Below are 23085 nucleotides of genomic sequence, written 5' to 3' on the forward strand. Positions count from 1 at the left end.
CTCTCCTCGCTCCACTGGCGCAGGCGGTGCTGGGCGCTAGGTGATGATGACATTCCTCCCTGGCTCAGTCTCTCCCAGCTGCGGTACTGTGGCTGCAAGGGCTGCAAGGATTGCGACTGCGGTATCTGCATGCTCTGTCTGTCTGGAGTCAGCTGTTTGCGCAGCTGCTGCAGCTCCTGCTCGTACATCAGCCGCTGGCGCTCGAGAGCAGTCTGCTTCTCCTCCTCATGCTGGCGCTCCAGAGACTGCAAAACAGCCTGCATGGGGTCTGTTAGACAACAAAAACAGAAATATTTTACATAATTTTGGATCGTGTTTTGGCTACTGTACCTTTAAGACTTAAAGGTAAATGACCTGTTTTGACTGGCTAACATTTTCACATGTGAAATGAGTTAACATGCCTCTTCAATGCAAAATAAGTTTCCATATTTTTAATAGCAGCAATGTTCTACTTTTTATTACAGCTGTTCCGAAGTTTGGGGTTAGTAAGATTTTTTTTTGTAACAAATTAATACTTTTATGCACATCAAATGTGACCGTAAAGACATGAACAAAGTAACAAAAGATTTCCATTTCAAATAAATGCTGCTCTTTTGAACTTTTAAAAGTTAAAAATCTTGAAAAAAAGCATCACAGTTTCCACAAAAATATTAAGCAACACAACTGTTCATATTTCACATGCATTTTGTGGCTAAAACTCACCGTTGCTGCCCAAAGCCTTCATCATAACTTCAGTCTGAGCAAACTCGTAGCTGAAGCTGACCTCACTGGACACCTCGCTGGCCGTGTCTCCCTCTCCGTCCAGCTGCTCACTGCTGTTACTGTTCTTCATGTTCCCTCCCTCACCCTCCTCTTCCTCACTCCTCAAGCGTCGCTTCGGTAGGTTTATCCTGAAGAAGACACAAATATAAAAAGTCTTCATAAAAGAAGAATCCATACTGCACTTTCACGTGCAAATACAGGAAGCCGCTATGTGACATTCTTTAGTCTAGAGTAATAACACTGACCTGAAGAAGTGATTGTTTCCCCAAAAAATACGGTCCCCATGGTGAAGCTGCTGCCGGCTGGTGACTGGAGATCCGTTCACACATGTTCTGTAACAGAGGAAACATCAAATTACTTTATAAAACTTTAGATTTAACATTTACCTAAATAATGATTTGGCTGCTGTTGTTTTCCTCTAACTTGTAGTAATAACTTCTTAGATAAAAGAGCCAGTCTAATGCATACATTTAAATGTACTGTACATGCATAGTGCAAAGAAAACCTGCGGTTAAGCGTTCATGGATTAAATTGAACCTGTGACCCTTTTGGTTTATCCATCTCACATTTACACTACCATCATTGATAGTTACCTTGAGTTTCTGTAAGGATTGAGAAAGACAGCTCCCTCAGGTGTGATGTTAATGACACAATGTTCTGCTTGAATGCCCATTCCACATAACTGGATGTCCTGTGAATCTGCTGATCCAACCTTAGTGTGTTCCTGCAAAACATCCCAGAATTAACTGCAGTTATCACTCAGATGACATCCATAGAGGCAAAATCAACACATAATGGATGCCACATTTTCAAGCACCAAATTATAAATTAAACTAGAATATTGTTTTTTTTTTCTGTAATACTACTACTATTTAGTTCATTATTTCAGAACAGTACTACATGTATATGAATAATAACATTTATATAATTATAAAATATACTTTTAATATATTGTATTACATTAAAGTGTACAACAACAACAACCACAACAAGCATGTATAATATAATATAATATGTAATAATAAGTAGCAAATAATAGAAATAGTAATACTATTATTAAAACAACATACAATATACAAAACTCTTAAAATAAAATAAAAAATGTTTGTGCATTACCTTTAGATAATAAACCAATAGTTCATTAAGGGCAGGGTCAGCGTTGAGGTTGACCAGGAAGCATTTATCTTCTCCAACCTTGATACCAGATGACTGCAGAGAGATGCCAAGACTCTCCAGCTGTTTTTGTCTCTCCTGTGCAAAGAAAAAACAATGTGAGACGTTGTTTAGCATCCTCTTCTGTGTTTGACAGATGGTGTTATGGAACATGAACTACAGAACATCCAGACATAAACAAAATTACAGTCCAGACAAAACTAATTATTGTTGCTGTTACTTGTGCGATTTCCTCAGTCTTCCTCAGCTTCTGTTCCCAGGTGACCGTCATCTCCTGTATCAATTTTTCCGATTCCTCCAGTCTCTCCTTCAGCTCTGGTGCCTTCATAGACTGTAGAGGAACATGGCTCTTAACATGCTGTTTTTGACATTTTGCAACATCACACTAAGAAAATGATAAAAAGTGTGTACCTCAGCCTGCGTCAGCTGATCTCGCAGTTTCTCCACCTCTTCTCGAAGTTCCCGGATGATCCTGGCATTGGGGTCTTCATTGACCACGGCGTGGTTGACGATGCTCTTTGCTCGGTCTGCATAGCGTAACGTTGACAGTGTCTCATCATAATTATCTGCCGCAGGGCTTACAGTGGCAACCATAGCAGTCCGACTGTTTCCACCCAGACTGTCCTGCGGTTACACCAGAAGGACGGACATGAGACATCAATGCACAGGGCAGAGCGGTCACTTTCCAAAGATTATACATTCAAAAGTGTGTGGATGGAACTGCATTGGAATATGTAAAAAATACTGTGGAAATTCCCCTTTCTGGTGTTACTGGACAGAATGAGTGTTCATACCTTGAGCAGCCATGTCAGCACCGAATCTCTGTAGGGCACAAACTTGTTCTTGTTCTTTCCAGCACCCTGGTCTGCCAGAGCTGAGATCACCAAACCCAGAGTGGTTAAAGACCTGTCCGGTGTGGAGAGGAAAGATAGAAATGGAAAAAAATAAGTAAGCGAGAAACAGACCAAGGAAAAAGACACACTTCACACACAGAAATATGCACTGGCAGGCCAAAAAGCCTTAACCAGATTTATAAACCTTTCTCAGAACAAACTGTGCCCTTAGATGTAGCCAATTTAACAACTCTGATTCTCCACTGTATCTTTAAATCAACTAAAATACATTCTTAGAGGGCTTAAACATCCAGACACAATATTAGTGGGGAGCTTCGCACTGTAAATGAAGATTATGTCTACACAGATCAAACTTATTTCAAAACAGTTATTTTCCATGACATGTCTCCTGCAAAAGGCTACGAACAGAAAAGGAAACGCCTCAATTCAGTGCCATTGGAAAATATTCAGAGGTGACTCAGACATTCAGAGACTAGATTAAGCAAGAGAATCTCATGAAAACATGTCTGGGTCACATTTTACTCCAAAATTGAAAGGGAGAAATTAATAAAAGTATGCAAGAAAAAAATGAAGATGATTTCTGGAGCATGTAATTGTTATTTTATCGTATTACATCATTACTAATCATTAATAAATCCACAAATAATAATATAATATAATCATTCTCCACATTGCTTGTCCTTGGTAAGGTATAATATAATGCAACATATTATATAGTAATATGATATTGATTAATGGTCAAAAACTCTACTAATTATTATTATTTACATTTTTCTATAGCATAATATAATTGTAACAAAAAAAAAAAAAGTCCAAATGCAGGATAAAAACTTTTTCAGGCTTCCTTTAAGTTAAAAATAACTTTGCATTTTTTGGGGCAAAATATCAATCAGACTTGTTCTTGACAGTTTACATAAGATTAATGCAAATCCTCTGCAGGTTTGTACATTAATTTAAAAAAGTACCAAGACAAGTCATAAAAAAAAGAAAAAAATAGAAAGGTATCATGCATCATGAGTTAAGTTTGCACACACTTGTTAATGTTGCTGCCTTCCTTGAGCCGCTCGCCTGCAGCGCCCGTCTTCGCAGCTCTCTCACTTCCTGCCAGGTCCACCAAACTCAGTTTACTCACCTTTTCCCCACTTGTCTGTAGAAAGAGAATAAGGACAAAAAAAGAAAAGAGACGTTACATTCAAAACTGAATACTGCTTACCACATAATATACACTGGCTACTTTTTTTCCTCGGGAATAGCACGTCACATGACGTCATTATGTGTATGTTTCCATGATTGGCGCCTAGTTATCCTGGAAATAAACAGTGAACTAGCAGTGGCGGGAAGTCGGGAACTAATAAAAAAGCAACATAATAATCCCTCACTACTGAACATTTCCATGGCTGTCAATCCTGTCTGTGCTTGTCCTCCCTAGAAACCCAAGGAAACGGTTTTAAATGTTAAATTTGTGTATGAATGACCACGCTGGACAAATTCTGGTGAGCTGTCCTATATTACGAAGGAACAATGACAAGATAGGCTATAGTGGGTCATAGACAAGCATCCATTGTTCTCCTCTCTATTGCACAGCATTGGAGCAGTGTGTGGGGTGGAGTTCCTTTATGTGCCCCAGCATCAGACCTTACTGTACACAATCCCCGTTTGAGCATCAGAGATGAGGTTTAATTGAGAGGAGAGGGAGAGAGATGTGAGAGCGAGCTGAGAGGATATGGGAAGTCGTGAGGAGGGGGAACTGAGCTGGACCAAGATTACAGTGCATAACAGCAACAAAGAGTCCTTGTGCTGCGAAGGCTTCAGGCTCCACATGCACATTGGCTGAGAATACACAATCATATAGAGCCAGAGTTCATTCGTTAATCTATAATCGGCTATTTAAAGGAGACACATTCTGCTCTTTTGTAGCATTACATTTTTGTCCTTCTTTAACTACACTCAAGTTACTTCTTTATGACCCATTTCCACCACCTCTGTGACCTTTAGAACGAACAGGCAGTTTTTGCTACTGTACCTTTAAGACTTCTAAATATAGGAGTGACCTCTGAAAGCACATTGTTATGAGTTCACCCGTCTCAACACATTAGCAACTGCATAGCGAGGCAGTGACAATCACTCAGAACACCCTTGCAACTACAGAGATAGCCTACATATTAATCCCTAAGAACGTATTAGCAACTACATGGAAACGCCCTGGAAATCACCAAGAACACCCTAGAAACCACATAGCAACAAGGAACCACCCTGACAACCTCTCAGAACACCTTATCCACCTTTTAACTATAAATTAACCCTCTCAGAGCACATTAAGAACTGCATAGCAACACCCTGACAACCACCCAGAACACAACAATCACTCAGAACACCCTAGGATTCGCAAACTGGGGTTTGTAAACTAACTGCAACGGGTTTGTGAGTTTAATGAAAACCAAATAATAATTATTTCAATCATAAAAATGTTAAATTAAAAAGTAATTAAGCCATAATTTACTGCTATTGAGTAAATATCTAATCAAAAATGTAACTGTAGTCTGATTTATAATATTTTAATGTAATTTAATCAAATTACAAATACTTAATTTTTTTTAATCTGACTATGTAATCCATATTACATGTAATCAGTTACTACCCAGCTCTGGCAACTGCATAGCAATACTCTGGGAGAACACAGAAGTGCTGAATAGTGGTGAGTTTACACCATCAAGCACAGACAATGTAAAAATCTAGATTTTAAGGAGCCGTTTTCCATAGTATGCTAAACACAGATTTTAACACAAAAGAACATGGAAATCGGAGGTAATCTACTGCCTCACATTTCCTGTTTGCATGGAAAACCACAGCATGCAAAAGATGGGACTGATGACTGTGCTGGAACAACATACTAAGTTTAGATCTTGCACCTGTTGAGTGGCCAGTACAGTCCAGGCCGTGATGAATTATAGATTAGGGACAGGAAGCAAGTCGAATTAAATGATCGTGACATACAGCACAAAAGAAAAGCACAGTGACACCAGGACAGCGCAAGAGGAGATCAGCTGACGTCTAAACTCGGACACTCTATAATTTATTCATCAATTTTCCTGCCATTTGCATGAGCTCTCTTCCATGCTCACGATAAAGCCGATAAGGGAAGGTTTACTTGGTCGAGAGTGCACTTAATGGTACAAGATCTTTGGAGAAACAAATTAAATGACTTATGCAATATAAATAGGAAACAACCAGTAATGATCCAAAGTGGATGGAACAAAGGCAAGGGTGGTGTAAAAATATAATGTAAGAGGAACATTTGAGACTTAACACTGGACTGTGCCAACACAGGTCCACGTCAGCTGATAAAAGGTGCTGGACATCTTCCCCTTCCTGCAGTACTTAACTTTATTTCATGAGGATCTTGCAAGAACATTCAAGGTCCGAGTTATTCTCAAACAGCAGAATCAGGACTGTTCCCAAATTAAATTACCCTAATAAGGTTTTCCTTGCTCTTTTAAATAAGAGAGTTTGAAGACCGACTCTGATGCTCTCAACCCAGGCCACCCAGACCATTTACAATAACAAAACTACAAAAAAAAAAAACCTAGTAAAACATGGTTGCAAAGTTGAAAATACATTAACATATGACCACCCACATTTGCGTAGGTTTATTCAGAATTCAGAAACCTGACCCCACCTGATAACCAAACTATGCTGGTATGCAAAGGTTAGCCAATCATAAAGAAGGTCATTTACATGAAGTCTAAAAATGTACAGCAGTAAAAGCTAAGGGTGCAAAATGGTAATGATTATAAGTTTTATGGTGCAAGAAACTATATCTAACATAAAATAATTTAAATAAAACTGAAGCATGTAAGGTGTGACCCATTTAAGAGATTTTCCACTTGTATTATCTTGCATCTAAATCTTAATCTACGAAATTCATCTTTAGAACAGCGTGTGTAAGTGTGTCCTTACCCCTGACTGCAGGTCCTTTAGTGTGTGCGTGAGGATGATATTGAAAACGGCATGGGAGCGACTGCTTTCCTCATTCATATTGGTGGCCGCCACAGTGCGGGATTTATTCCCCTCAGACATCAAGGACTCAATGTCCTTTGGGTAGGAGAAGGGACACGATTAGAATCTCAGACAAGCTTTAAAGGTCAGAAATACTGCACACTTGTGCATACTTATTTTTTTGTAAAAAAAAAAGGCAAAGCAGTAAAGATGTCCTGAATATGGACTTTAAAAATAAGGCAGGTACAATGCTGATGAATAATGCTTACTGCAAAGTAACCTGTTTTTAGTTTTGAACAGAGTTAAATAGGACTTCCACAATGATCATCTATGGAATCTCTGGAATTCTACAGAATGGATTAAAATTTGTAAAAAATGTGTTAATCCAAAGCACTGAACACATTAAACACATTTAAACTCAAAATATTTTAGTAGAATCAAAAAGAATAGGTGACAAATTACACAATTCCATGAACGAAATTCTGCAAAACGCCACAGAAATCTGCTTTTTACAGATTCTGTGCAGGCTTTAGAATGACTAAGAGCTCCATAAGACCACAAACATCAGCAGTGACATGTCGTATTATGAGCGGACTATAAACATTCCTACAGTGGGATTTGCTAAGCATCAACTGCAGACCCGAAGAGGGGATAACTGAGCCACATGATCAACTAAACGACAGTATATATTGGAAAAAAGGAGGTGAAAGTTCAATCATTGTGTAAAGCGCATGTTATTCTACCATTAAAGATATTTTGTCTTATTTTGTTACCTTGTAACTTTCTACCGCAAGCCTTGATAGACCATCAACATAAGGCCCCAAAACTTTATGCTCTCTCACTCTTAAGGCCTGTCGACTCCTGTGGGGAAAACGGATATTGTGTAAGATCAACATTTACAGCAGAGTAAAGCTCAGAGATTAAACATGAGACACAATATGCTTCACCCTTTGGGGTCCAACAGGTCCCGGACTTTCTCATTGTAGATTTCCATATAAGAGACTTCCACGGTGAAGCTCTCTTCCTCTCTCTGGTGTTGAATGGTCCGATCAAACAGAGAACTGCAGAGTCTGGGGATCAAACCGGGTTGATCCGCCGAACCCATCATGGTGTACGACTTCCCAGAGCCTGAGGGAAACAACATTTTTGCATGTTATTTAATATAAATAATTACTAATTAACATAATCACATTACAAAAGAAGAATGGTTATGTTTAGAGTGCTTTTAAAAAAACTGAGCAAAGGTCACTGTGTAGAAAGCATTACTCACCAGTCTGCCCATATGCAAAAATACAGGCGTTGTAACCCTGAAAGGCATTGTGCAAAAGACTCTCCCCAAGGCACTGAAACACTACATCTTGGCCTGATAAAATATGATTGAATGACAATTAAGATGGACGTCCATAAATGTGAATCTTACAAAAACCTGTCATGACCATTTTCAAGAGATGTATGACTCTGAAATGACAATTAAACTAAGGTAGTATGTATATATATATATATATATATATATATATATATATATATATATATATATATATATATATATATATATATATATATATATATATATATATATATTTTTTTTTTTTTTTTTTTTTGCACCCTCAGATTCCAGATATTCAAATAGTTGCATCTCGGCCAAATATTGTCCAATCCTAACAAACCATACATCAATGGAAAGCTTATTTATTCAGCTTTGAGATGATGTATAAATCTCAATATCGAAAAATTTACACTTAAGATGGGTTTTGTGGTCCAGGTTATATATACACATATATAAAAAATGTTTTTCAATAAAATCAAATCACTTTCTGTCCCGTAGATAGTGCCCCATGACTTGAAACTGTTCTGAAAACCTCAAGGTGACACTGTAGATGTTCTGGGAAAAACCTTGTTAGTACAAATGACCTTGATGGGTAAGCAAAACCTTATCTTCACTAGCACCACCAGCACCAGCGCAAGAACCATCAAAATATGATACAGATAAGATATTTGGTACTGAACCAAGAAACAAACAAAGTGGCTTCTTCAAGAAGTGTTTCCAGAAACTGACCAGCAAACTTCTCTGTCTCCGACTCATCCATTGACCAAAAACAGTAGTCATAGGCGAAGGTCTTGACAAAAGAAATACAGATAGATAGAGATAAAAATGGTTACTTTGTGTTTCCATTTGTTCTATTCTAATCAAACTTGTATACTGTATGAATGTTCTATCAAACGTGTATTGTGTGTCATGCAAGCATGTTCATTTTAGACAGAAATGAGGGTCATACCTTTGGCTGACCGCTGCTGCAAGACGATCCAAGGAGAGGGTGCATATGGGAAAAGACAGAAAAAGAGCTAGTTTAAAAACAAATCACTTATGCATGTATTTTAGAAGAATGCACAAATTCAATGTGGCTGTGCTGAAGTACAAGATGACAAGTAAAAAATTCCATGTGTTATTTGGATGTGATATCATAAGAATACTATTAATACCACTGTACATATACCAGGATTCCATGGTATCATTAGATTTCTATTCATAGCATAATATTTACATTGGCAGGCAAATCATTTGAATAATTAAGATGTTTGAGTTAAGCTAGCCTAGGGTGCATTTATTTGATTTTAAAAATGCAGTAAACACAGTAATACTGCAAAATCTCATTACAATTTAAAATACTATTTATATGCCAAATTCCACTTTGCCGTCATGGAAATAAATGTGATTTCTAATTATATTCAAATAGAAAATAGTAATTTTAAATTGTAAAAATATTTCACAATTTTGGCCGCCAGTGCATAATATTTCAGTATATTTTTCCCTGAAAACATCTGAGCTTTAATTATTCCAGGAAGTTCAGACAAGCTTAAAAAAAAAAAAAAAAAAAAAAAAAAAAGAGCCTCTGTCCAAATTCTGTGGACCCACTGATTCACAGATGACCAAAATAGCATGTCATCACCATGAGCGCACTCAAACGGGACTAGGAACCAGCGGCTACACACAATCACACATCCTGAGTGAGTCCATGTCATCAGTTGTACTTTGCTCAGTGGACCTGAACACAAACAGACTGTCTCTCACTGAGAAAGCCCTGCCGTTTACAGGGTAAATACGCATTTGGAGCCCTGACTCAAAGTTGTGTTATGTGTAGAGGGCACCTCAATGGCTTTGCACAGCACTCTGTGAACACAATGACCTATATAAGCATTATTGACTGACTGTGGGAGCGTATTGAAGGATCTTAAATAGCTCAGAGAGCACTGTGCCTTTCCAGGCCAAATTAATTAAATTCTGTTGTTGTTCTCGGGGTAATTAAAAAACACAAATGCAAAACGGAAAGTCCTGTTCCAAACCATAGTGAGCTGCCTAAACAACAAATAGAATTGAGCGAAACATTTAAAAAAAACATCTACCAAGTATTTTACCCAATATTTGTTTGTGCCATGAACTTTTGAGCACTGAGCTATTAATATATTATTATTTAATATATAAATTATTAATATTTATTATTATTATTACTATAAAGAGTTACAGTTATGCTTACGTCATTTTGCATGGAAATTTGTCTTGGAGTACATGACAAACAAGTCAAATAATAATAATAATATTATATATGGGGTCGACCAATATGTGTTTTTCAGGAACCGAGGCCGATACTGATTAATAAAGATCAAGTAGACTATAACCAATATACAGTGGTATGAAAAAGTGTTGGCCCCCTTCCTGATTTTTTTGCATGTTTGTCCCACTTTAATGTTACAGATCATCAAACAAATTTTAGTATTAAATCAAAGATAACACAAGTAAACACAACATGCAGTTTTTGAATGAAGTTTTTTATTATGAAGGGAAAACAAAATCCAAACCCACATGGCCCTGTGTGAAAAAGTGCTTGCCCCCTAAACCTAATAACTGGTTGGGCCACCCTTAGCAGCAACAACTGCAATCAAGCGTTTGTGATAACTTGCAATGAGTCTGTTACAGCGCTGTGGAGGAATTTTGTCCCACTCATCTTGGCAGAATTGTTGTAATTCAGCCACATTGGAGGGTTTTCGACCATAAACCGCCTTTTTAAGGTCATGCCACAGCATCTCAATAGGATTCAGGTCAGGACTTTGACTAGGCCACTCCAAAGTCTTCATTTTGTTTTTCTTCAGCCATTCAGAGGTGGATTTGCTGGTGTGTTTTGGATCATTGTCCTGCTGCAGAACCCATGTTCGCTTCAGCTTGAGGCCACGAACAGATGGCCGGACATTGTCCTTCAGGATTTTTTGGTAGACAGCTGAATACATGGTTCCATTTATCACAGCAAGTCTTCCAGGTCCTGAAGCAGCTAAACAGCCCCAGACCATCACACTACCACCACCATATTTTACTGTTGGTATGATGTTCTTTTTCTGAAATGCTGTGTTACTTTTACGCCAGATGTAATGGGACACACACCTTCCAAACAGTTCAACTTTTGTCTCGTCAGTCCAGAGTATTTTCCCAAAAGTCTTGGGGATCATCAAGATGTTTTCTGGCAAAACTGAGACAAGCCTTTATGTTCTTTTTGCTCAGCAGCGGTTTACGTCTTGGAACTCTGCCATGCAGGCCATTTTTGCCCAGTCTCTTTCTTATGGTGGAGTCATGAACACTTACCTTAACTGAGGCAAGTGAAGCCTGCAGTTCTTTAGATGTTGTTGTGGGGTCTTTTGTGACCTCTTGGATGAGTCGTCGCTGCGCTCTTGGGGTAATTTTGGTCGACCGTCCACTCCTGAGAAGGTTCACCACTGTTCCATGTTTTCGCCATTTGTGGATAATGGCTCTCACTGTGGTTCGCTGGAGTCTCAAAAGCTTTAGAAATGGCTTTATAAGACTGATAGATCTCAATTACTTTCTTTCTCATTTGTTCCTGAATTTCTTTGAATCTCAACATGATGTGTAGCTTTTGAGCATCTTTTGGTCTGCTTCGCTTTGTCAGGCAGGTCCTATTTAAGTGATTTCTTGATTGCGAACAAGTGTGGCAGTAATCAGGCCAGGGTGTGGCTAGAGAAACTGAACTCAAGTGTGATAAAACCACAGTTATTTTTTAACGGGGGGGCAAACACTTTCACACAGGGTCATGTGGGTTTGGATTTTGTTTTCCCTTCATAAGAAAAACCCTTCATTTAAAAACTGCATGTTGTGTTTACTTGTTTCATCAAACAAATTTAAATATTAATCAAAGATAACATATTAAAGTGTGACAAACATGCAAAAAAAATTAAAATCAGGAAGGGGGCCAACACTTTTTCACACCACTGTATATGCCTGGTATAAAAATGAAAATTAATGTCAAAACTAACAATAACAAGGGCGCTGAAAAAATTATCTTTAAAAGCTTCTGCAAATCGGTTTTAAAAATGACCGATAACCATAAAAATGATTAATAAACGGCCAGGCAGATAATCATCAACCCCTAAATGGTTTAGTTTATTTATAGTAAAAATTTAATCTTGTATTTTTATTTGTATATTTAAAATTAAAATCATAAGATTAAATTATTACTATAAATAAACTAAACTATTAGTGAAATCAGCTAAGAAGTGATTTCTATGCAAGTCACTAAAAGGTTAAAAGAAATATAAGAGGGCTTGGTTGATCCAAAATATGAAGAAAGACTTCTTTGCCAGACTGTGCACAAATGAATCATACACAATAAGCCAAAAATGTGTGTAAAAGCAAAAACTGTTAATTTCAATTGAAAAACAATTTTAAGAATCTCATAACTAAGGACATAAATGATGTGGAATTATTGCCAATTTATACATGCCTTCTGCACATATACAAAAAAAAACCTATAATGACCATCTTCAGCAGTGGCGATTCCAATCTAGAAAATCTACGTCCATGAGAGCTTATGGAAATCACCGAAGCGTGTACAGCCATGTAGTTACACAGCAAGCAAACGAACAAACGAGGGATGGAAAGCTGGGGCAAAATATGCCTGGATTCAGTTCCAACGACCCCGGGCTCAGCTTGTCATTTAAAATCAGGCCATGTCGCACTTGTGGTATAAGTTGCATGATGACGTCCCCCGGTCACACCACGCTGAGAACTGAGAGAGATGTTGGCCCCTGAAGGAAGTGTCAGACTGAGCTTCATCTTGAGTTCCTGGGGGAGGTCTGGCAAATGTGGTGGACAAACACACATGGCGGATATTCGGAAAGCTGTGGAGACAGCTGCATATTCTGTAACACTAAAAATAACATTTCTAAGAGACAGTCCCTCAATTCTGACATTGAAATAAGTGTGGATATTCTTTAAAAAAAAATTCTCGTCTCCATATTATCGGTTTCTCAAAATCTAGCCTTGCTATCTGTCGCTACAGGGCATAAACTGAGCATTACAGATAACAGATACTTCAGAGGAAAACAAATCAAATTGCATGCACCATAGGAACATAACGCATGCTTTACAAGACACCTAAAGGACAGATTACTAATACTTGAGAAGGAGGTCTCTATCAAACCTCCACAGCCAAGGGTGTAGCTTGCAGTAGGTATGAGTGTAATGGCAAATGAGTTCATTGTTTTGTGTGCTACATCCAGACTACTGCTCATGCTCGTAGCTCCTGCCGCCGGCAACTCCTTTCCCAAACATTCGTTACAAGCCCTAGTGACTTTGACCTTGTACCATCTGACAAAGCCTATACTAACTATACCCCTGGTCACATTTAATCATATCTGATTCGCCAACATGAAAATACAATGTTGTACTGCTAAATAGCCTTCTCTTATTTATGTTGGGCTGAGAATCTAAATTCTTATGAATCGCTTCATTTGGATGACAGACGTGCGCGAACCAGTTCAAATATATGCTTCAGTGATGCAGCCTTTTTTAAATTTAGTGTAAATGTATCAGTTTAAATTAATAGTTATCATAAATATAATTTTTTATAGTTTCTGTTCTACAAAAATACTACTCTGACTGCAGAATATACAGTAATCTGATAACAAAAAAATTAAAAAATGAATTGAATCAAATCTAAACATTAATAAAATAAAATGTATCAATTAAAAATCAAATAAACAAGTGTTTAGGTATAAAGTTTGCATGTTAACACGGCTGTCCTGTACATCTGCAGAGATTGGAATCGCCCATGAGCCAACTGTACAAATGAAAAATGTGTATGCTGTGCCTCTATGCCTGTGTCTGTTTTCCCTACAGGAGACAGAGGCATGTGGCTGTTATTACCCAAAAAATGCCTCAGTGACAGGTGAGACCAATCGCTGAGAGACACTCTAGCAAGAACTGGGATCAGCACTGCGGTGCTGTTAATCACACAAGTTCTCTCATGATGTCATCGAGTAGCCTCGCCAGTCATCCTGCACGTTGCTTTATGACATTGTTTTTGTGGGAGTGCATCAGAGGCTTCCTGATACGAGGCAGCACTGACTGAGCAGAGTCCTCAGCTGCTGGGGAAGACACAAACGCTCACTTTCTTTAGCAATCGCACACACAAAAACATTAATTTCGAGAGTGACGGTTTGGCAGCGTGCAGCAAAGACGAGCTCATATAAGACCCTTCCCCCAAACCAAAAAAAACATGCTTTTTAGAAAAAGAATACTAGAAAGAACTATACTTTTTTTTTTTTTTTTTACAACTAATTCTTTTTAAACTCTACCATTCAATAGTTTTGGTTTTAATAAACAAATACTGTTATTTAGCAAGGACGCATTTAATTAATGCAATTTAATTATCTGTAATGTACTATTCATCAAAGAATCATGAAAAAAATGCATTACTGTTTCTACATTACTATTAAGCAGCAAAACTGTTTTCAACATAGATAGTGAGAAATGATTCTTAAGCAGCAAATCAGCATATTAGAATGATTTCTGAAGGATCGTGTGACACTGAAGACTGGAGTAATGGCTGCTGAAATTTAGCTTTGCAATTATAGGAATAAATTACATTTCAAAACATTCAGAAAAAGAGTTATTTCAAAGTATAAGCAACCTTCAAGAACAAATGACTGAATCACAAATGAACCACAGAATCATTTTCAACCAGATTACTGAACCTGTCAGTGCAAAGGGCTGGTTCAGAAATAAAAGTAATCTGCATTTTGGCTACTGACATTAATTAAATATCATATACCATGCACTTTAATGTTCGCAAGCTGTGATTTAAAGGGGAAAACTAGTACAATCTTTTGGGAATTTGATTACAAACTCCATAGTTGCAAACAAAATATCAAAACATAAAAAAAATGTACCACCACCATCTAGCCCTACCCACAGTTACTGCATATAAATCAATTTAGCTCACTGAAAGCATGTCAAAATTAAAGATTAAATGGTTTACCCCGCTTACAAAAACACGCTGTGGCAAAGATTTGGCAAACACTGCCATGAAGGTCATTGGTTTGAAAAATTAGACTTTGTTCGCCACATAATAACAGCAAGCTCATCACAAATGGTTGCTACTTTTAATAGATGCACTTTTATTATCCAAGGAACTGTCTATAGGGGAGGAGGCTGCTATGAAAGACTGTGTCAACAGTGTCGTCCCTTCCCCCACTCTCTGTATCCCTCCATTGGCGCTGCAAACAATGAGGAAATCACCACTCTGGCTTGGTGCTATAATAGTATACAAATGAAACCGAGACCAAAGCACCACAGGCGGAAAACAAAAACCACATTGACACCACCGGAGGGAAAACCCTCCATTTACAGGCTAAAAAGTGGTGGTTGATTCAAGTCTGCAGTCTAGCAAACAAGCCAATGGCTTCAATCGGTCTTTGAACGGCATCAAACACACATTTAATTCAATCAGGCTTTCATGCAAACTCAGGGAGCATTGCAGAAACATGCTTGCGATTTCATTTCCAGCTAGTTAATGGATTCACCCGATGCCTCATCAGACTATCCTAATATTCCTAATAGGCTTGAGGAAAGCATTTCCTACAGAGAACCATTTAAATCTCTCCTTCGAGAGTGTATCGACCACTCCGAGGCAAAGTGTCGACTCAAGGCCAGGACTGTAAATCCCTATGTCTTTGTCTGCATTCTTGCAGGGTATGAAGTCTGAGAAAAAGGGGGAGGAAGGAATGAACTTTGATTATGGTCCACTGCAGCTTTCGCATGGGTTAGTGACGTACGCTACGGTGACAGCTGTCAGTATGGCAGTGCGAGTATGCCAGAGACCGAGGGTTGTGCCAAACGCCGTCTAACACCTTGTGGTTGGCGTTCGCATGACGGGCTAGTCAGAAAGACAACCTGACCGTGCACACGGACGCACATAAACTACCCTTCAGCTTTTGCGCTCTGAAGTCGATTTAAAAAAAAAAAAAAAAAAGTAATTCCGTTCCGGTTGCTTGCAAATACGCAGCTTTCGACGTTTTGTACCCTTGACCTAAATTATGATCCACTAGATATGTCCTAATGAATGTATGTGCACCGACAGATGTGGTCTCATGCTTGAACTTAATGCTCGAGCAGGCAGAGGGCAACAGGATGCACTCTAGGCCACGTCTTTCACATGATGCAGAAATGATTTTTCTAAGCTAAAATGCCCAACTGTAACCAACTGTGGTAATTACAAAAGTAGTGTAATGAAAAGTGCACAATTGAACTCAATCAGCTGTGTTCATTAAGATTGTATGACGCTCATCCAGTCATTTTCACTGATTTGCTATAATGTAGAGGTTGGTAAGTAGACATTAGCCATTGTAAGCTTATAGAGAGAGAATATATAGATTGTATATACTGTATACACACACACACACATTTCATCATATACATATACTGAAAGAGAAAAGCTGGAGCTGCACAATTTCTCTGAATAACAACAGATACAAATATGCAGAGTTGGCTAATGAGAGTGTAATCTGGATCTGCATTAAAGGTGATTGTGTTTTGAACTAGTTTTGAGAACTGCACCCTTGGCATTGCTTGAGAACCTTGCTGTACGTCTGTCAGGTGAGAGCGTGTCTTTGGAGAGTGTCATATGAGATTGACAAAAAGCTGTAAAGAAAAGGTTGTGTTGAGATGGTTTGGGAGAGTTTTATGCAAATGACTAAACTTGGGCATAAGGTCGCTCATTTAGAATCCTCCAAATTCATTAACATTAGAATGTGGTTAAGAACAAATTCATGTGCGTACGCATTTGGTGTGAATTAGGCAGAAAGTGTAAATACGAATAATCTATGCAATTATTATTGAATGACAGCTATTGTCTTATATAAGGTTTTAATAACCATTCTAATTCTATGATGACAGCAGAGTCTATATATATCTGTCTATAGCTGCAGCACGCAATTACAATAATTATAATGTTATCATCTGTTGGTGCGGACACTAATATAGTTATCATTATTGGTGTGAACAGCCCTTTATATTTGTTGCAATATTATAAAATAGAAAAAAAACTACTTAACAAGTCAGTCCAATTATCCAGTTAAAATATCTAAACATCCTTGAAACAAGATAAATTTACTTGAGAAGCAACACTGCATATGAAAAGACAAAAAAAGAGAATGTATCTTCAATGTATTTTTTTTTACTTGTTAAGTATAAACAAGCTAAAAACAAGTTAATCAAAATAAAAAAAATAAAAACATTACAAATGTATACTTACAAAACAATCTATGGAAACATATCTAGACTTATTTTATGCAGTGTTGCTATAAAGTACATTTATCTTGTTTTAAATGTTTAAATATTTTTCCTGGAAAACAAGTATTAAACACATTAAAAACTCAAAGTCGTAATTTTAACACCGCATACTGTAAGATAGGAGGATCTAAACTAGTGTCTATGACTTGATAAAAAATAAAAAAAATCTAAAAACATCTTAGAGCCCTGTTCAGCGACCTCTTATGACATCCATCATATGCATGCCTAATCAAGAAGCATTCTGATATCGGATTACGCTTTTGAAGTCATTTCTACACAAATATGAGAATGTGTCTAGCAATTAAGGCATCTGTGCATCACTGCAATCACTATTAGAGCTCCATGTAAAGGAACTTTGATACACAGAGTGGCGGTTCCTGTTAGAAACAGTGCTGAGTCCTCAACACACCTGAACTCATTCTGATTACTGTATGTCTGACTGATTTCCTGTCAGCCAAAAACACGCCCTGTCTCTCCGGTGCTCTTTGGTGTATTTAGGTGGGATGGTCGTAGTCTTGATGTGCTGGCAACTCCTTAAATTAACAATCTAACACACGCCTTACACTAAAGGGCACAGCTGCAAAATGCTGTTAGTAATACTGAAATAGTTGGGAGTGACAAGCAATTATTGGTCGTTATGAATAACACAGGGATTTCTAAAATTATATATATGCTATTTTTAATCATAATTCATAAATACATTGACTTGCCAGGCACATACAAACTTCTGGTAAAGATACTTACTGCTCATGTCTGGATGAGTTTAATGCTCAATCCCTTCAAAACACCCCAAGGAGCTGCTTGCAAACATAAAACCTTTCAAATGTCATTTTCTTTCATTAAAGTAAATGGACAGGCACTAAGATTCATTCAGCCTGAGTATGTGATGCCATCGGACATGCAGAGAGAGGTACAACCACACAAAGGACTGAAAGACGGATATACACTGACATGTGTAGCTGTCATAACAAATGGTCTGGAACGTGTTGTAGCGTCTGACAGATCATAATTAATACGAAATGCCAGCAATAATCTGCATAAATAAGGCCATTTTGGTCATGTGAACCTTGCCATTTGAGGCATCTGCATCGCAGGGGCCATTAACGGGGCCGGCGATTGAGCGCGGCACGACACATGAACTCAACGCTACAATTAAACTGTCTGTTGTGCGAAGGCAGCAGGCGGCTCGACCATTCACTTCCAAGTTTAAAACCTGTTCAACCTCTGTCTTTGTTTGCACTGCACGACAAGAGAAAAGCAGAGGGAAAAAATAATTGCGCTCTCTTGTTTACCCGCCATAAAAGTCAGAGGAAATGTTTATGGCCGACAGATGCTAAAGCTAGCTTGTATTTTCCCCTTTTTCCAGACACAAGAGCTCCTCAGCTATGGATGACCTAGGGTTAACCCTCCTTCTGCGTTTCCGTGACAACGGAGGGCAGAGAAAAAGAGAGGAAGTCAGACGGAGGAGAGTTATGCCCCGACACACGGCAGGACGGAGTGAACAGCAGGCTGCGTCCACATTCCTGTTCTCCCTCAGCCCCCATCGTACGAGCCGACCGACCGAAACCCACAATGATACCCGTCCTCAAAGCCCCTGCTCTCAGCTATCTCATGAAGGGTCCAAAACATGAAATATCTGATTGAGAGAGGACGAAAAACCAATGCCGGTCTTGTTTGGAATGGAATTCTAGTTTACAGCATACTACTGTATATACATTAAATATTACTGTTTAGGTATTATGTGTTCAGAACATTTTAAACAGTACTATGCTGTATATATTTTTTGTTTTAAATCAAAGGAGTTCAAATGCCTCGATTCTTCACCTTGGAGAAAGAAATGGTTATTTTACATCCAATTTTTTGCACTGATCAATCCGATCAAATAACGAGTCAAGAAAAAGATGTTATAAAAAGCAGCAGATATTACTTCTGCTTTAATTACTCTGGAGAAGGAAGCCAAGTTGAGTGAAAAGCATTGTGGGATACAGTAACCACTGCAGTATGCAAATGTAGTAGGTCATTGGGTATTCTGCATACAAGTAGTATGCTATTCTGAACAAATCACAATGTTAGTAAATCTACACTACTGTGCAGTTTGGTGTCAGTAAGATTTTTAGTGTTTTTGAAATAATTATGTTAACCAAAGTGGCATTTATTTGTTCAAAAACACAATAAAAAGCAATACTGTGAAATATTATTACAGATTAATTGTTTTCTACTTTAATATTTTATAATGTAGTTTATTCGTGTGATAGCAAAGCAGATTTTCAGCAGCCATTCCTCCAGGAATCATTCTAATATTCTGATTTTGTGCTCAAAAAACATTTCTTATTATTATCAGTGGTGAAAACAGTTGCTGCTTAATATTTTTTTGAAACACTGATACATTTTTCAGGACTTTTTGATGAATAGAAAGGTCAAAGGAACAGCATTTATTTGAAACAGATCATTTAATGCATCCTTGCTGATTAAAAATATTAATATAGTATGTCAGATTTTCCCATTTAACTTACCTGGAATTTTTTCCTAGGTTTGCCGGGTACAGATATGTTTGATTCCCCTCCATTTCCACAACACATTTTGTGTTCAGGTCCTTTTCTGTTGGAAAAAAAAAAACATTAAGACAATGTAAGCACCAAAGAATATGAATTTTCTATTTATTTTGTGCTGCATCAAGTTATTGGAATATTAAAAAAAGGATACAATGCCACTAAACTGATCATATGAAGCATATATCCTATGGAACTGCTACTCTAAATATATTTGTCCCTTCTCTGTCACTTAGATGTATCTAATAAGACACTTTTATGACCTATTGAGTTCCCAGTCATCCTGATTATGCAGAACAAAAGGCTAAAATCAACAGCAGGGGTTTATTTCACAGCAGGAGATGCTGCTCGAGGACTGAAACCAAACCAGCATTCTGACACAGAGAGTGTTACTGAAATCAGCCACCACTATTCTCACAGATATGAAAAGAGTTCAGAGCAAAACCAGTTTTACAGACTCACGTCCTCAGATGAGATATTAAAGGCCATTTTAGGACAATCAAACTATAATCTCCCTTGACAGGCTGTTAACTATATTAGCAAAAAAATCTGTGAAAAAGCAATGATTCTACACATGCCAGATGCCATATGGCAATCTTATTAATATCCCTTTTAATCAATAATTTTGCTAACCAACTATTTCCAAATCCATATTTCTCCAAAATTGAATTAAATGATTTCATTGTGAAAGTGTAATAAACTCATCAGCAGGTCATGAGATGCCACAGTTCACAAATGTGAAACTAATTTAAAGCAAAAATCTATATTTCATGTCCAATTATGTATTCATTTGGAATGTAGTCATGTAATAAGTAAGAACAGTGAATGATCTGTCTGATTATTTTGCAAAATTGACCAGATGATGATAAAATGTGGCATATACCATCAGTGGATTTGGTTTTGTGTTTGCATTGAATTATTCAAATTAAAACATTGGAATAATTTGATTAAATTGGGGGGGGGGGGGGGGGGGGGGATTACCAAACTGAATAGCTGGCAACTTAAAATTTAAATAAATAAATAAACAAACAATATTCATGTGCACAAATACATGAAAATAATTAGAAATAATAAATACAAATTTAAATAATGTATACACAAAAAAATATTATAGATATTGGAGATGGGAAGTAAATAAAAAAATTAAAGCACTTTTTGGTCCTTTTTTAACTCACAGAAAATGTTTAGTTTAAGTTTAGTTAAGGCTGCAAGACATGAAAACACAGAAACATGGTCATTGAACAAGATCCAGCGACAACACCGCACAGGCTATATAGTTCAAGTGACACTTCCATGAACTGAAACGAAACTCTCTCACACTGGCCACATGCCATCGGGCCATCCTTAATGTTGAACCCTGGGATTGACTTGGCCAGAGCCTTCACTCTGACAGCAACAGCAGGAAGGACCTGCAACAGCATTCCTTCAAACACTATGTCAGCAGCAGCCTGTTGCCAAACCAGCTTCCGGTCCAATAAATGGATTCCAAATAAAGTTTTGCAGTTCGGTCAGCTGAAAATTTATGATGCACTGCTGACTGCTGACAAACAAAAGGGAAAGGCCTAATACTAACACACCCAATCCGACAGCAGGCCAAAGCATGTTTGAAACCAACAAACTCTCCTACCGACAACAACAGGGAACAACATCTGCAGCTGACTCAGAAATCCTTGGAAAGGATGCAGTCCAAAGCCACACTAGCTGTAACAACTTCCTGTTAAAGCAGGAAACAACTGGTTTCCTACCAGCATTGGTGGCCAAGGTCCAATAAGGAGACCCATCTGGATTTACCACAACTAGCCAGTCCAAAAATCTGAATTTCCTGCATTATGTCAGTCAGGTGAAAGCGATAAACACATGTAATCTTGGCAGCAGTGACAAAGTGGAAAGACTGACAGAATCCTGAACACAATAACACAAAGACCAAGCAACTATTTATCTACAGTGAACAAAAAAGATGCCCTGAAGCTATTTTCTGTAATTATTTGCCTAAGTTTATGGAAGTAAAACTATTACCAAAGCACGGTTCAGTTAGTTACATGAAACTGTAACTGCAATCTTCAGGCCATGTGAGAAGGGAATGAGGCAATTGGTGTACTCAACTAAACCGGTAAATCATTAACTATTTAAACCTCTATATCCCTTTATCCACCAAAAAGGTTTTGTGAAATTATCTTTACATAGCCTTAGGATTTAATATGAACATTTTCTAAGAGGAATCCAAACACATTTGGCCATGGGAACATGTTCGGTTATGCAACGTTGGCAAATAGTCCATTCAGACTCCCTTCCTGCCTTTGTCCAAAATAAAAAGAGAGAGACAGAGAGAGAGCGCAAGTAAAACAGAAAGTTAAGTGTCATTTGGAGACTTTCAAATTCAAGTGCTCCATGTCGTCTGAAAAATCTTTGGAACTGTATTAATACAATAATGAAGGTCAGAATTCCGGACTGGGAAGTGTTTTAAAGGATATGTGACTCAGAAAGCTCACACAGGCTGTCAGCACACGATCAGTGCCTGAGTCTTGTGACCGAATGTTACAGTCCAGTTAGACACGTGACCGCATCACTACAATACAGCAAATATTTCACGCTTCGGTGGCTTTACCAAGACGCATGTTCTCCCACGGCAAGACTTGCTTTAATGGCATGCTTGCTTGTGAAAGACATGCAAGTAATCGTGGAGAAAAAGAAAAGGTGAATAGAAAAAAAGAAATTTAATTAAACAGTATGTATGACATAAATGGGGTGTCCACTGGACAGATAGATAGATGGATGGAAAGAGAAACATCTTGCATGCATCATATACAGAGTATACCTGGAAACAGGTAGCTGATAACTTCAAGCTGTTTAACATTATAATTTATCTCAACCAATCCTTTTATAAATGCTATATGTTTGAGACCATGCATACATATTTTGCACTTTCAAAAATACACTTGTTGCACTGTTAATGAACTTCACCAAATACACTAGTTTCATTAAAAAGTTCACATCATCTGACCCAAATAGTTTAAAATGGATAGATAGTTCAATAGATAGATATTTTTTAACCAAGTTGAATTCCTTGTGTATGTAAACATACTTGGCAATAAAGTTTTCTGATTCTAAAGAAGAGCGA

General features: G+C 37.7%; 1 protein-coding gene across 3 annotated transcripts in view; it reads right to left on the minus strand.

Annotated features, from left to right (window-relative positions):
• The window catches only part of kif13ba (kinesin family member 13Ba), a 48854-nt gene that overhangs the window by 24425 nt on the left and 1344 nt on the right, over positions 1 to 23085 (minus strand). For all 3 annotated transcript variants that reach the window (XM_079443646.1, XM_079443645.1, XM_079443644.1), the window contains exons 2-17: positions 19932 to 20016; positions 9062 to 9077; positions 8842 to 8902; positions 8056 to 8148; positions 7733 to 7913; positions 7559 to 7646; positions 6747 to 6881; positions 3824 to 3936; positions 2730 to 2841; positions 2347 to 2559; positions 2156 to 2266; positions 1879 to 2013; positions 1356 to 1486; positions 1008 to 1094; positions 703 to 890; positions 1 to 268 (exon numbers count right to left, since the gene is read on the minus strand). In XM_079443646.1, coding sequence (XP_079299772.1) covers positions 1 to 268; positions 703 to 890; positions 1008 to 1094; positions 1356 to 1486; positions 1879 to 2013; positions 2156 to 2266; positions 2347 to 2559; positions 2730 to 2841; positions 3824 to 3936; positions 6747 to 6881; positions 7559 to 7646; positions 7733 to 7913; positions 8056 to 8148; positions 8842 to 8902; positions 9062 to 9077; positions 19932 to 20016 — 2017 coding nt within the window. The remainder of the gene's footprint in view (positions 269 to 702; positions 891 to 1007; positions 1095 to 1355; positions 1487 to 1878; positions 2014 to 2155; positions 2267 to 2346; positions 2560 to 2729; positions 2842 to 3823; positions 3937 to 6746; positions 6882 to 7558; positions 7647 to 7732; positions 7914 to 8055; positions 8149 to 8841; positions 8903 to 9061; positions 9078 to 19931; positions 20017 to 23085) is intronic.

This window comes from Barbus barbus (genome assembly GCF_936440315.1).
Source record: "Barbus barbus genome assembly, chromosome: 20".
NCBI lineage: Eukaryota > Metazoa > Chordata > Actinopteri > Cypriniformes > Cyprinidae > Barbus > Barbus barbus.